A 14,403-nucleotide genomic window follows, 5' to 3' on the forward strand; every position below is an offset into this window, starting at 1 on the left:
CTGTTTACTATCATCCCCACGAGACATCTCCTCTTTCCTCTTTTTCTGATCGGACTCGCTTGGATACCTGCTTCTCCTCATTTTATTATCCAACTGTCCTGTGTCTTAATTTTAAATTTTGCTCTCTAACTCCAGCTCTGAAGCCATTTCTGCCATCCATCACATCTACTTCCTCAACTCTTTTTTTTAAAACAGGTTTTATTGAAATGTGCAATGTACAAAACTTGCACACAAACAATGCAAAATTCACATTCTTTTTATAACTTAAAGTACATGGGAACAATTGTAGTAAACAAATATAGCATACATCATCTATAATACAAGGAGGTAAGGTTTCATATTATTAATTAAATTAAATAATTTCATAAACAAATGGATTACAATTTCATATAAAACAAATAAATATACATACATGAAAAATGATGTTTTATATCAATTTGCTGAGTCGGTGAAAACATCTTTTAGACTGTCAAACATTTTTTGTGCCATTTTACTTTCATTAACTGAAAATATTTTAAGTGCAACTTATATTCATTCAAAAAGGTAACAAAAACAGGAGATGATTTTAGAGCTCTAGTTTTGTGTATGAAGAATTTAGCTGACACAGAATCACTTTCATACAGAGTTCATCAATTTTGTTCTTCAATAAAACACCAAATGTAACATTTTCTTTGGAGATAGATTGGAAAGATGAGACCGTCAGATTTTTTGTTTTATCCATCTACTGTATGAATATCAAGCCAGAATTTATAGGTCATTTTACAAGAGAAAATTATGACCAAAATATACAGAATACAGAATACTGGTTGATACTGCTGACTGACATGTAATCTATTACAATCCATATTTAGTGTTACCATTTAAATCATTGAGGGTAAACTAAATAACACAAACACTTCTCTGTATAATGCAATACAGCTGAATCAACAGCTCTCTGTGGTGTGTAGTTTCTATGTCATTTCAACAGAATGAGCATATATCATCATCAATGTTAAAGCGCAAATCAATAATTCTTTGGAGGGATAAAATAAATATAAAATAAATGTAAATGTTCATAACTTTGGAATGTGTTTCTTTTGTTTAGGGGGTACAGGAAATTTCGTTTCATAGTTCTTAACTTATAAACTGAATTTTCATCGAATTTGTGCAAAATGTTATTTTTGGTATTTTTTTTATTTTTTTTTTTTTTACCACGGATTAATCTTTCAGTGAGATACTTCCTCAACTCCTACTGAACTGAAAACTCAACACCCCCCCCCCCCCCCCCCCCCCCGCTCTCTCTCTTTTTTTAAACATAGGCGCGGATTGATGACGCCACTCAAGATAGTCGCTGACTAGTGTCAAGCTTATGCTCTCAGCTCTTGACACTAGTTGGGCGCGACCACATTAACTTAATTTTTCGCTGCTAAAATTTCCATGAAAACAAGATAATTTTGCTTTCGGGGCCATTTTCTCATATTTGAGCCACTGAAGCTTTTAAAAATGTATTTTTAAAATACATTAAAAATGTATTTTTAAAAGCGCAATCGCAATTTAGACTTAGCCCAACCGATTTTTTCAGTCCCTCCATATGGATCTGTCCTCCCGATGACGTTAACCAATCAAAACAAAGTCGACGAAATTCAAACACATCGGAGTTCCTTCTAGTTCATTCCCAGGAGATGGTTAGGTGTAGTTAATGTTGTCATTTATGACAGCAATAACATTATTAGTTTGCGTGCTTATTTCATGTTTGGTGAGTGATTATCAAACACAAAAATGACAGAAGAGTCGGCGGTTAAAGTTTGTGTTCGAGTTCGTCCGCTTATTGCGAGGTAAGTTTAGAGCCAACAGCCGTTAGCTAAGTTACATGTTAGTAGCTAACCTAATGTTAGCCTTAATGCTACTACTGACAAATAACGTCACTAAAAGTAATGTTAGTAATTTGTAATTAGCTAGATTTCAAAGTTAGAAGTCTTCGTTTCCGCAAGTAACGTTATTTATTGTGTATCAGGCGTTAACAATAAAACGTGTTTCTTTACAGTTAAGTTGAATAAAATGTGCCTTTACTTGCCTAACGTCCGTGCTGTGGAGTCATAAGTTAACGTAGATCGTTAGCGGCAACGCATTTGAAAGACGGTTACAAAACAAGAAGACCTCATGTTTTGCTTTTTTTTTTTTTTTTTTTTTGTCTTTGCTCGTTCCACTCTAACGAACGTTAGCGGTAATTGGTAGGTAGTTATTTGTATAGGTATTGAGAACAAAGCAATATTTAATTTCTTCCCTTCATATAAAATGTTCTTTAAGCTGGTGTTTCCAAACACTTGCTATTAAAGTTAACACGCACGATTTAGCAATCCAGCCGCAAATGAATTCCCACAGAGCAACTGAAGATGTTGTCAACAAAGTCTGTTAATGTTTCAATGAATCTTGAATTTGTGTCCTTGTCTCAGGGAAGAAAGTACTGCATTGGAGAATACAGATCCTGTCCAGCTGTTTTGGAAAGCTGATAAGAAATCAATTCATCAGATCGATGATGGGAATACCACCAAGAGCTTTAGTTTTGGTATGTTTTGCCGCATGTACGGGGTTAAAAAAATGTGTTAGCTGTGGCTTTGTGCTTCTCTTTGAGATATTTATTACTGAGTCCTAGAAATAAAACTTCCACTCACTTTTTTACTCTGCTGTTCACAGATCGAGTTTTCACTGCTGAAGAAACAACCAATCAGCTTTATCAGAGCATCGCAAAACCTCTGGTTGTTTCTTCTGTTGAAGGATACAATGGTATGCAATGAAAACTGAAAACAATGAGACATGTCTTCCCACAACATGTTGTTCCATATGCTTACTGTCGATGCATTTGTGTATATATATTCCTTGTTTGGACCACAGGAACCATATTTGCTTATGGGCAGACTTCTTCTGGAAAGACTTTCACCATGATGGGAAGTGACTGTATTCCTGGAGTGATACCTCTTGCTGTGGAGGATGTCTTCCACACCATTAAAAATGTAAGAATTGTGTCACATGTCTGAAACATGCTCTGTTTGTTGTGTAATTATTGTTTATTCTAACTAATGACTTCTCTTTTGCTCAAAGTGTCCAAAGAAGGAGTTCCTTCTCAGGGTTTCTTACATGGAAATCTACAACGAAACTGTGACTGATCTGCTTGTTGACAGTTGGAAGAGAAAACCCCTGGAAGTCCGAGAGACAATCAACGTAAGAGGGCTGCTTAGAAGTTTGGGCATTGGTAGCATTTTATCTGATCTGTATCCCTTATTAAATCTTTTTCAAATTTTCAACATTTGCAAGTAACCAGTTACAACTATGATCTGAAACATTCAGTTTAGCTGTGTAATCATCTTTGGTTGGCTGATGAGTGTTGACAACTGGTAGATACAACCTGAATATGAAATGAGCAGCATTAGATATGAAAATTTGTGTAGTGTATCTGACGCATTGTAATACAGGTGCAGCCTTCTAACTAAAATATTAACAGATCTGTCTGACCACATCTGGAGGTAGCCTGGCTTGCACTGTGTTCAGGTTTTAGGTAGGTGTCAACACAATCCTTACAACACTCTGGCATCACAGTGATACAGATATTTGTTTTCAGCAAACATTAAATGTAGGTTGTTGTCCAAATTTAGAGTGCAACCAAGTGACAAGGATGAAAGAGACGCCTTAAATGACTAATTATACAGTACGTCTGATCTGTGCCATGAAATTATTCATCAGAACTGTGAAAAATGAAGCAATACAGGTGCGAAATGAATAATATACAGTGAGTAGCCACAGAGTGGGAGAAACTCCCAATATTTTTTTTTATAAAAGGAAAGGAATAAGTTAATATATTACATTTGCTCAATTTACAAGATGGGACGAATAGTTAAGAATATATCATAGACAGTGTTTTACAAGTTACCTACAGGTTCAGATCCAATCTCAATGAGGATATGAGGCTGCATTGAAAATACCAGGCGTAAAGATCTAAAAGCATTGGATTATTTATTGTCTGGATCAGGTATCCAGATGCAGATTCCATTTACCCAGGTGCATATTGGGTATGATTTGCAGAGAGCACATTAGCCAGATGATAGCTGAGGTCCATTTTCCCCTTTTGTCAAGTTGCTGACAGAATTCCTGGTAATTAGCGACAGATGTTATAAAAAAAAAAAACTTATTACAGACTAGGGGCAATGAAGTTTGAAATGATAAAAAAACTGTATTGTGGGGGGAAAGCAAGGATATATTGGCCACTGCTGCTTCTTTTTTGGACCATTTAAAAAAAAAAAAAAATTGTTCAAGTGCCGTTCAGTACTGAATCAGTGGTGAACCCCTTGTGGGGATGATTTAGGATACTGGGCCTAAGCTCCATTGTAACATAATTAAAAGTGTAGGTTCACTGAATGCCAGAAACCCTGAAAAGATGTACTTTTCTATTATTTTGATCGTGTCTCAACGATTTTTGTGTGCAGAAAAACATCTACGTGGCTGACCTGACTGAGGAACTGGTAACGTCTCCTGCACAAGCCTTGGCCTGGATTCGGAAAGGAGAAAGTAAGATCTGAGGCTATTGCTGAACAAGAGAATCATCCCAACATGTTGTGCATTGCAGAATGTATAACCACTAATATATTTTCTGCCTCTGTAGAGAATCGTCACTATGGAAAGACAAAAATGAACCAGCGGAGCAGCCGCTCACACACCATTTTCCGAATGGTAAGCAACACCACAACATACAGTAACATCTAAGATTCTGGGGAAATGTGGACTTCTCATGATTTAGTTTCTTTTAGATCCTGGAGAGCCGAGAAAGGAGTGACCCAGCATCAGGGGAAAATGCTGATGGAGCCATTATTGTGTCTCATTTGGTGAGCTAACTCCATTTTATTATTGCCTTGTTTTTCTGTCTGACTGTTACCTTTGCTTTCTATCTTGCTCTCTGTATCTTTGATTGTGTTGTAATAACTATTTGTTCACCAGCATTTTTGCTTCATCTTCTAGAATTTAGTTGATCTTGCTGGATCTGAAAGAGCAAGTCAAACAGGAACAGAAGGTAAGGTGGAGTTAAGAGTTTTACAGCCCTGATTGCAAAACAGTTGGGATGCTGTGTAAAACATAAAAGAGAATATGATAATTTGCTAATCCTTTTTGACATACACTCAGCTGAAAACAGTACAAAGACTGTTTCAAGACAAGACACTTCAAGACAATGTTTTCAATGTATTATCTCAACTTCACTGTTTACAGTAATCCATCTGTTTTGATGTTCTAGGCACACGTTTCAAAGAAGGTTGCAATATCAATCGCAGCCTGTTCACCCTCGGCCAAGTGATCAAGAAACTGACTGATGAAAGCCAGAAGTGAGTAAACAGCGGACATCGCTTATGATGATTTTTGATGGAATACGATATAATGATTTTTCTTCTCGTGTTAATTTTACTGCTAAATAACTACTCTGAATTATACGTTTCATACATCCAGAAACTGATTGGGCTACGGTCCGTATCACTACGATATGATTATTATCAGCCAGTGTTTCTGGACAGAGTCTGCCCAGCTGTCTTTCCAACAGTGAAATTTTATGTATGTTTTGAAGTACTGTGTTGGAGAATGGAAATGGCTAAATTCCAAAAAACTTGCTCAGTTCTACAAAAAGGTTTTTACACTCACTTGAGGTGGTTTTTGGATTTCCTGAAAATGGGTTAATGTGCTTAATGGGAGATGGAAACACCTTTTTTCTGACTTAGCCAACATTTAACTCACATGACTGATCAGCTGTCTCCACCCCATGAGAAGCTATCTCCACTTGACATATATTTCATTTGCAATCAATGAAAATGAAATTGTGTTCAGACTTTCCAATTTCTGCTGGTCCACTTGTCTTTTTCTTTTTTTCTACGTCCCAGGTAAACTGGAGAAATTCCGATCCAATATTATCTGTAATAATGGATCCTATTTTCCCATATTTTTGTATCTAAGTACCTTATGTGGACAGCAGTTTTTTTTAAATTGGTCCTGTTTTAAATAAGAGTGCTGCGGCCACAGAACATGCTGCAATGTTACATACATCCACTAAAAGTGTTTATTTTTGCCACTGACAGGCTCACATTATTATTCCTTAAGTATCTGACAACCTTAAGGAAGGGATCCCTTTTTTCTTAAAGAGTAAGATCCTTTTTGTTTAACCAAAAACAGCCACTGTAACACTCTTGCCTGAGCCATAATTTTCACAATGGAGAGTTACCTGTGGGAGGTCTGACTGTATATAACTGGCAACAGTAACCGTATGTCCACCAGTGGAGATTGGGCAATGCCATCTCCACAGCGGGAGCTGTCCCTTCAGCCATATTTACACACCGTCATTCACAGTTGATACACTGCTGCCCTGCTGGACAGCGAACGAGTGGGTGTGTTGATGACAGAGCACGGAGTGTAGCTGCTTTGTACTCTTTTCTGCCTGCATGTAAATTGCTTTCCACTCTTTGGTTGATCTTGTGGATACATCGAAACACATGGAGTATTGGGATCAACACCAAAACAGTCATTGTTACAGACCTCCTAACATTGTGGAGCACAATGTAGAACAAAATAAGAGCAGTAACAATGCAGAAACACACAGAAAATTAGACTTATGTCCATGAATCTATTGTCAAGTAGCATTCCCAACACCTACCTTGTGTACCTGCAATCACACGATCAGCGTGTGGCCAATATTATGTATACTGATTCATAGTTTCATCTCTGTACTCATTTTTGCTGTTATTTCAAAATAACAGTGCACATGTATTCAAGTTAACTTCATGTGGGATAAACAAACTGTGTTCAAAGACCCACATTAGCAGGATGAAAGTTCAGAGAATTATTTTATCCTGATCACAGCATGGTAGCCTGAGTTAAGTGAAGAACCAGGCCTTGCTCTCTATTGGACACAGATATGAGACTGATATTGATCTTCTAATCAAACTCTCTGAAAGAAAGTACATTTCCCAAAATGGTGTACCATTCCTTCAATATACCCCTTAGAGTTTTAATGATGGAAATGAGTAAATAGCATCCTTATTGATTTGAAATGGCTCTAAAACCAAATGGGATCACAGACAACATTATTTGATCTCAGGTTCCAGTAAACACTTCATGTTTAAATAAGGTAAAATTATGAGATTTTAAAAATAGTTATTAATAGCATCTTTGTATGCATTGAATAGTGTGCTGATATTTGGTGACTATCATTCATTCTCTCTACTCACTCTCTCTCTTCAGGGGTTTCACTAACTACAGAGACAGTAAGCTAACTCGAATCCTGCAGAACTCCTTGGGTGGGAATGCTAAAACTGTTATCATCTGCACCATTACTCCTGTCACTCTGGATGAAACCCTCACCACTCTGCAGGTTGGTATAATACGCAGATTTCTGTCTTGCATACCTCCTAACTATCTTGTAATACTAAATGGTGTGGTACCTTTTATGAGGTTTGATCCTTTCCCCTCTAAATTTATGCAAGATGAAGCTCTGCAGCTAGCAATTGGATGTATGGGTTGAATCTTTTGTTCATTCTCTCTGTGCGGCCCGAGGAATTTCCCCTCGTGGGACTAATAAAGGAAATATTGAATTAAACATCCAAAACAGTCCACCGAGCATGTTTAAAACCATTACCAGAACCATTACAACGAACATGCTGAGAAATCAAAGCAGATGATGTTTCACAAAATGTTGTTTTATATTAGTTTGCCAGCACTGCAAAGAAAATGAAGAATGACCCTCATGTGACAGAGGTGTCTGATGACGGGGCTCTACTCAAAAGGTATCGCAATGAAATAGTAGACCTAAAGCGGCGGCTTCATGAGGCAAGTGTCATCACTCACCCCCCACTTCAGTTACAGTCTTACATTCATTGTGTCCTATTACTGGTTGAAAGCAACACTTCATATCCACTAATGTGTAGATTACCTCCCAACAGGTTTCTTCAGTCACACAGACCACAGCGACGGAGAAGGAGGTTCTCTCCCAGCTGCTCCAAGAGAAGGATCAGCTCCAGAGAGAACAGGAGGACAGAATCAAAAACCTGACCAAACTGCTTGTCACCAGCTCAAACCTGGTTCCTGTGAAAAAGGTAAATAGGACACAAAATAAAGCTCCAATAAGAGCACAGCTTTCGCTACATTATCATAGTTCTAATGTCTCACGGCCTGTCTTTAAGATGCCAAAACGCAGGGTTACGTGGGGAGGAAAGATGCTCAGATTTGCCCGTCCATCTACCTGTGTCAGTGGTTCATCTGACCTCAGCTTTGCAGAATCTTGCACTCTGAAGAGGAAAGCTGACCGCTCCTGTCTGATGGAGCTGGGTGAAGGTAGGGATGAGCACATTAAAATACAAATAGGAAAGTATATGCACAATCCAAATCAAAATTCACCTTATGATTCCCATCTGATAATCAATTGAATGAATACATGGTACATTTTAACAGATGATGAGGACTTTGACTCTCGCTGGGAAATTCCTGATGAGCCATCAGATGAAATGGAGATGAGTCAGAGCTCTGTGACTGTTCGAAGCTTTGAAAACAGGTAAATGTCTTTCTGTTAACGTTTATAGTATTTGTCACTTTCAAGACAGAAAACTCACAAATTTTAGTTGTTAATTAGAGTCTAGAGTAGGGCTGGGCAATATGGCTGAAAACTCTATTGCGATATAAGTGTTTTATATTGGTCAATATCGATAATTATTGATATTTTCTATGACCTGTTTAAAATAAGGACCAGGAGAAAAATACATTCAATTTAAACATTTTTATTTTAAATTGAACCTTCCTCTGATTATAATCCCCTCAGCTATCAAGGCAGAAAGGAAAGGTAATGTCAACACAACCATGGAAAACACTTAAATAATAAATGTAAAAAAAAAAAAAAAAAGTGTAAAAATGTAAACAGAGAAACCTGAGAACTTTTTTCTGCAGGTTTAGTGCAGGAAGTTCACAAGCTGATTCACCTTCTGCTGAATAAAATGTTTTCAGATATGTGCAGTGTTTTGGAAACACAGCAGAAACTGAGGTGGACTTGACATCTGTAACATACAAACAAACATGATAGACAGTACAGTAAGATTGACTGAACTATAAAACCAGCCTAGACATATGAACAACTTTAGTCACTCTTCTTACTCTAAACATACATTAACTATTCAATTATATTTTTATTGCAAGTGTGTTAAAAAAAAGAGAAGAAAAAAAAAGCACGTGTAAGAGATGTTTATAACCTGGCTTCTCCACAGTGCTCAGTGAAGCATGTCTTTAGCTATATGATATGCCGCTGCCTCCGTTATGTCTTCGTGCCTTTTAGATAATTTGTCATCAGGCACTGAAGCAGATACCTCTGCATGGTGGTCAGCTGCTTGTGCGGTGGTGCTGCGGTTGCAGATGTTGGCGAATACGGCTGCGCTCCAAAGAGTGAGCGCGGCTAAGGTGGTTAAACAAGTTTGTGGTATTACCAGTCTTGGTGGGGACGACAGTCTTGCATAAGTTACAGACCACATTGGTCTGACTACGGTCCGACTTATAAAATCCAAAAAACTCCATACTGGCGAGCTGACTTTCCCTGTTTTATCAACAATTTCTTCGCTCGCTGCAGGACTCACTTTCTATTTCTCATCTCACTCCTCGCGAAGCATCAAACACGAGACAACGAGATGGCGCAACCGAACATGATAATGTTACATGATAGCGTGTCTCTCACTGATAAGCGATTACTCCCTACGTTGCTCGGTTAACTGAGAGCCAGTGCCTTTGTTCATGCAACCAACCTCGCTTAGCAACCTCAGGTTTCTTCCGACGAAGGAAAAAAATTTATGGAGTATGTTTTATCGAACGCATTTTTTTATTGATATTGATGACGTGTCTATCGCGAGACCTATTGCTATCGTTTATCGCCCAGCCCTAGTCTAGAGTAACATAGGGATGGTTTATTTGTCCAAAGTCTTATATCATGGCATACTGAATGTTGTGTCCATTATTGATGTTGTGGTGTATTAAGTATTCTAGAATGGGAATGTTTGTCTTTGGCTAATACAGTTGATTTAATACCTGACAAGTCAAGGGTACATTCTCACACTGATGCAGAAATCCTGTAAATCTGTTATTGTTAGAAAGCAGTTGTGCTCATTGATTTGCAATATAGTCCACAGTGGTCTTCAAAATGTGAGGTGCACCCCCTAGAGGTGAAGGGGAGACATAAAGGCAGAGATACACGGTATGATAATACATGAGATAACAGGGCAGGCGTAAGACAGTGTTCTACACACAACAGGAAGTTATTGATTCCTGTTTTTTCCGGGGACTTAATTCTCTGTTGTGCATTAAGAATGAAAGTCATGATGTTTTTAAGTTTTCTTCAATATCAAAGTAATCCCTTTGTAGTTGTCTAAATAACCATGGTACATGAGGAGGAACTTCTACTTCAGAATACTTTTCATGGTGCCTGTTTCCCATAATGGAAACAAATATATAATAGAAAAACAGGGCTCTATCTTGTGATATCTAAGGGAAAGATATCTCAATTTAAATGGTACGGCAAAGTCGCTGTGGTCTCACAGTATGTGATATCACCCAGTCCGAAGGTGGATTATGATTTCACTTAGTTACTCTGGCATTTAATCATGCATTCACTCCCGCAGTAGTTGCAGAGGCCAGCTTTTTTAATTGAATGACATGGCCACCTTTTGCTGAGTCCTACACACTGAAATTGAAAAGAGGAGATTTTCTAATTATCCAGTTTTAACCTTTTTCAAAATTTATTTTCATTTTGAGAAAATAAACAATGGTGGACTTTTTAACTCCACAAAACTAAAAGTTTTTTGAATTACAAAAGAGAGATTGACCAGGTTATGAAAAGCTCCAGGTTACAGCTCACTAAGTTCCCACAGTGAAAAAACCTGAATGTAAACCTTTCCCTGCTATACATGTGTGCATAGCCCCAAATGTATGACCATGTGGACTGTACAAACATGTTTGTGTGTGTGTGAAACACCTAGTGTAGTATAAACCAGTGATCCCAAACCTTTTTTGCGCCACGGACCGGTTTCACATAAAGCAATAATTTGCCGGACCGGCATAGAAACGAATAAAAACAAATTATTAAAAATACCTCACCATTACCCTGAATGTAGTTGTTGTGATTAGTGGGAGCCCTGCGCTTGTTTCTCTTCAACAAGAAGACTTCATTGCCTCATTTGCAAGCCTGTCACCACATATTATGCGGAGCAGGCTTGGTGCGTGAGAATCACCTGAAGCGATAAACCTGTATTTTCAGTAGGACTGCTGATGTTGTCTCTTAAATGCAGCTTTCTGTTTCTTGGAAGTTGTAGGCTCTTCTTCTTCTGTCTCGTCATGTGGCCTTTTCCCCTTTCCGAAGAAGCTCTCCCAAGACATTTGTTTTTTACTCATTTTTGCTAGCTTGTGGGCCTACTTTTTTGCTACTGAATCACGTGACTGAGATGAGCCGTTTGATATGTGCAGAGGCACAGGCGGATACACCTGATTTTCAAAATAAAACTTCTTTCAGACTCTGATGATCAATAAGATATCTTTTGTTCATTCTCTCTATGCGGCCTGGTACCAAATGGCTGGTCCATGGCCTGGTGGTTGGGGACCACTGGTATAAACAGAACTGGGTGTAAATCTGCCCCTTAGTCTGTGGCACAACTCACCTCATAGGAAGCACCTTCACCCTATTGAGTGCCTAAATGGTACACTCATTTCTGCAGTTAGTTCTGTGCCATTTCACTGAGCAGCTTATATTCTGTGCTGTATATTTTTCCTGTATACTCCAGCTAACACAAACTAAGGCGTGAGGCTACTGTAGAACAAAACTGCTTTCAGTGTTTCAAGTAGTTCACTGTTGAACACATTAGTCATCTTTATTTTATCTTTTTTCCAGTCCAAATGACTTTCTGTCTCCAGACGGGATAAGGGAGCTTTCAGGGAAAGTGTCCCACCTTGAGCTACAGCTGGAAATGGAGAGTCAACAGAAAGAGGAGGCTATGACAAAGATAGAAACATTAGATTGCAGAGTGGCTGAGCTGGAGCTGCAGCTGCAAACAGAGGCCCAGCAGAAGCACGAGGCCCTGGAGAAAACACACTCGACGGAACAGAGGGCAGTTGAGCTGGAGCTGCAGCTGCAAACAGAGGCCCAGCAGAAGCACGAGGCCCTGGAGAAAACACACTCGACGGAACAGAGGGCAGTTGAGCTGGAGCTGCAGCTGCAAACAGAGGCCCAGCAGAAGCACGAGGCCCTGGAGAAAACACACTTGACGGAACAGAGGGCAGTTGAGCTGGAGCTGCAGCTGCAAACAGAGGCCCAGCAGAAGCACGAGGCCCTGGAAAAGGTGGAGATGTTGGAGTTCCGAATGGCAGACCTGGAGAGACGGCTGGAAGAGCAGAGCGACACTCAGAGTGAAAGCAAACAGGTGTGCTGTGTATAATCTACCTTCTCTCTGGCATCGAGACAACTCATATACCTGAAACAACACAGAATGAGATCCCCTAATTACATCTGATGACTGTGATAAGCTCTCCATCTCAGTTGGACAGTGTCCATTAGACCAGGCCAGTGCTCTGCCCCCTAATGCTCTCTGGTTGCTATGGTAACATTTAAACATGCCTTCAAAATATGATACAGATACACCACAAAAATTTGTAAAAAGTGCATGAAAAATCTAACTGACCTTAACACTCAATCAATGGGAGCCCTGAGCTTGTTTCTCTGCAACGAGGGAATGCAGGGTGCTTGGTGTGCAAGTGGTGAAGCAGTTTTGAAGGCTTCATTGCCTCATTAGAGAGTCGATCGCCACATAAAATGCAGAGCGGGCTTGGTGCGTGGGAATCACCTGTTGCGATAAATCCATATTTTAAGTAGGACTCCTGGCACTGTCTGTTAAATGCAGCTTTCTTTCTCTTTGAAGTCGTAGGCTCATCCTCTGCCTCCTCACTGGGCCTTTTTCCCTTCGCATAGAAACTTTTTAATGATGTCTGTTTTTTGCTCGTTTTGCTAGCTTGATTGTAAAATTTCAGCGGCACCGTGTCACGTGACCAAGATGTACCGTAGAGAAACCTCATTTTTCAAAATAAGGCATCGTTCAGACTCAGATAATAAATAAAATGGAAATAATGTAAGTTATTTATTCTTTCTATGCGGCCCGGTACCGAATGACCCACGGACTGGTACCGGTCCATGGCCCAGGGGTTGGGGACCACTGCATTAGAGGATGTTTGGAGGACTCACCTGCTTCATCAAATTGCCCACCTTGTCACAATAACAGATGAGAGTAGCACCTTCTGCATGCCGTTAATTGTTTTTAAACTGGCTTGGTTGGTATTTGCTGGATTTTGTGCTAATCTTCACGCTTGTTTTCCAGATTAGGAGAGAGTTTGCAGAGACCATTGAGCTGTGTGAACATCTGGCTTCAGAAAAGGTAGTGCTCAATGGAGCAAATTCAGAAAACAAATTCCTCCTAACCTCTTCTAATCTGTATGAAAATGCACAGAATTTTCAGTTTTGTGACTCAAAGGTATTAAATAAACAAGGAAAACATTTTCAATCCAGAGTCATTTACTTTAGGAGAAATTGTTATAGTCCTCGAGGAAATTGGGTCAAATGAAAATATTTTTTTTCTACAGAGACACGAGTGCAACATGTGCAGCAACCTTCAGGAACTAGTTAAAAGTTTTAGCTACTAGTGATGACAACAAAGAACATTAGGACAAAGGTTACTGCTGCTTAAATGGACTGATCTGCATGTTTGTAGGATGTGGTGCTTGCTGAGCGAGACAATCTGAAGCGGGAGCAAGGGATGTTAATAGAGCAGATTGAGAGTCTGGAGAAGAAGAATGCTGCGCTGTCACAAGAGCTGGAGGAGAAGAGAGAAATGGACGAGTTCAAGTCTCTAGAGGAGGAGTTCAGGAAAGAGCACGAGGTAAAGTTTGTCTCCATTCAGTCTCCACTGACACTACTTGGATCCAAAGACTGGACTGAGATGTGTTCACTTTGCTTGTGTGGTCACACAGATGGAGTTGCAAAATGAAATATCGAGCTTGAAGAAGACTATCGAATCTTCTGAACTCCAGTTCCTAGAGCTTCAGGTAAGATGACACGCTGAGGAGTTCCTCCTCAGGTTTATTCTGTCTGAAAAGGTATCTAATGTATAGACATTGTTTTGTGTGAGAGAAGTGTCAGTCACAGGACACACAAAACATACTAAACCAGAGTCAAATCTGGTCATTCCTTGTGTCACCGTGGTTACTGCTGAATTTAACAATCTTTAAGACCAATCTGCTTTTTACTTGCATTGCCTCTACCACTGTAGCCAGATACCACATTTTCCAGATAATGAGGAAAATGTGGAGAATTCTGAAATGGTCTGCAATAGT

General features: G+C 39.3%; 1 protein-coding gene across 1 annotated transcript in view; it reads left to right on the top strand.

Annotated features, from left to right (window-relative positions):
• Positions 1–1,720: 1,720 nt before the first annotated feature.
• cenpe (centromere protein E) overlaps positions 1,721–14,403 on the top strand; it is a 34,547-nt gene continuing 21,864 nt past the window's right edge. The window contains exons 1-19 of the mRNA XM_070987920.1: positions 1,721–1,814; positions 2,433–2,545; positions 2,674–2,763; positions 2,872–2,990; positions 3,079–3,198; positions 4,458–4,539; positions 4,634–4,701; positions 4,779–4,853; positions 4,987–5,038; positions 5,258–5,345; positions 7,246–7,375; positions 7,711–7,830; positions 7,944–8,096; positions 8,184–8,334; positions 8,452–8,551; positions 11,915–12,443; positions 13,392–13,448; positions 13,782–13,949; positions 14,041–14,115. Of these exons, the coding sequence (XP_070844021.1) occupies positions 1,759–1,814; positions 2,433–2,545; positions 2,674–2,763; positions 2,872–2,990; positions 3,079–3,198; positions 4,458–4,539; positions 4,634–4,701; positions 4,779–4,853; positions 4,987–5,038; positions 5,258–5,345; positions 7,246–7,375; positions 7,711–7,830; positions 7,944–8,096; positions 8,184–8,334; positions 8,452–8,551; positions 11,915–12,443; positions 13,392–13,448; positions 13,782–13,949; positions 14,041–14,115 (2,346 nt within the window). The 5' untranslated portion in view covers positions 1,721–1,758. The remainder of the gene's footprint in view (positions 1,815–2,432; positions 2,546–2,673; positions 2,764–2,871; positions 2,991–3,078; positions 3,199–4,457; positions 4,540–4,633; positions 4,702–4,778; positions 4,854–4,986; positions 5,039–5,257; positions 5,346–7,245; positions 7,376–7,710; positions 7,831–7,943; positions 8,097–8,183; positions 8,335–8,451; positions 8,552–11,914; positions 12,444–13,391; positions 13,449–13,781; positions 13,950–14,040; positions 14,116–14,403) is intronic.

Source organism: Chaetodon trifascialis, chromosome 19 (genome assembly GCF_039877785.1).
Source record: "Chaetodon trifascialis isolate fChaTrf1 chromosome 19, fChaTrf1.hap1, whole genome shotgun sequence".
NCBI classification, from domain to species: Eukaryota; Metazoa; Chordata; class Actinopteri; order Chaetodontiformes; family Chaetodontidae; genus Chaetodon; species Chaetodon trifascialis.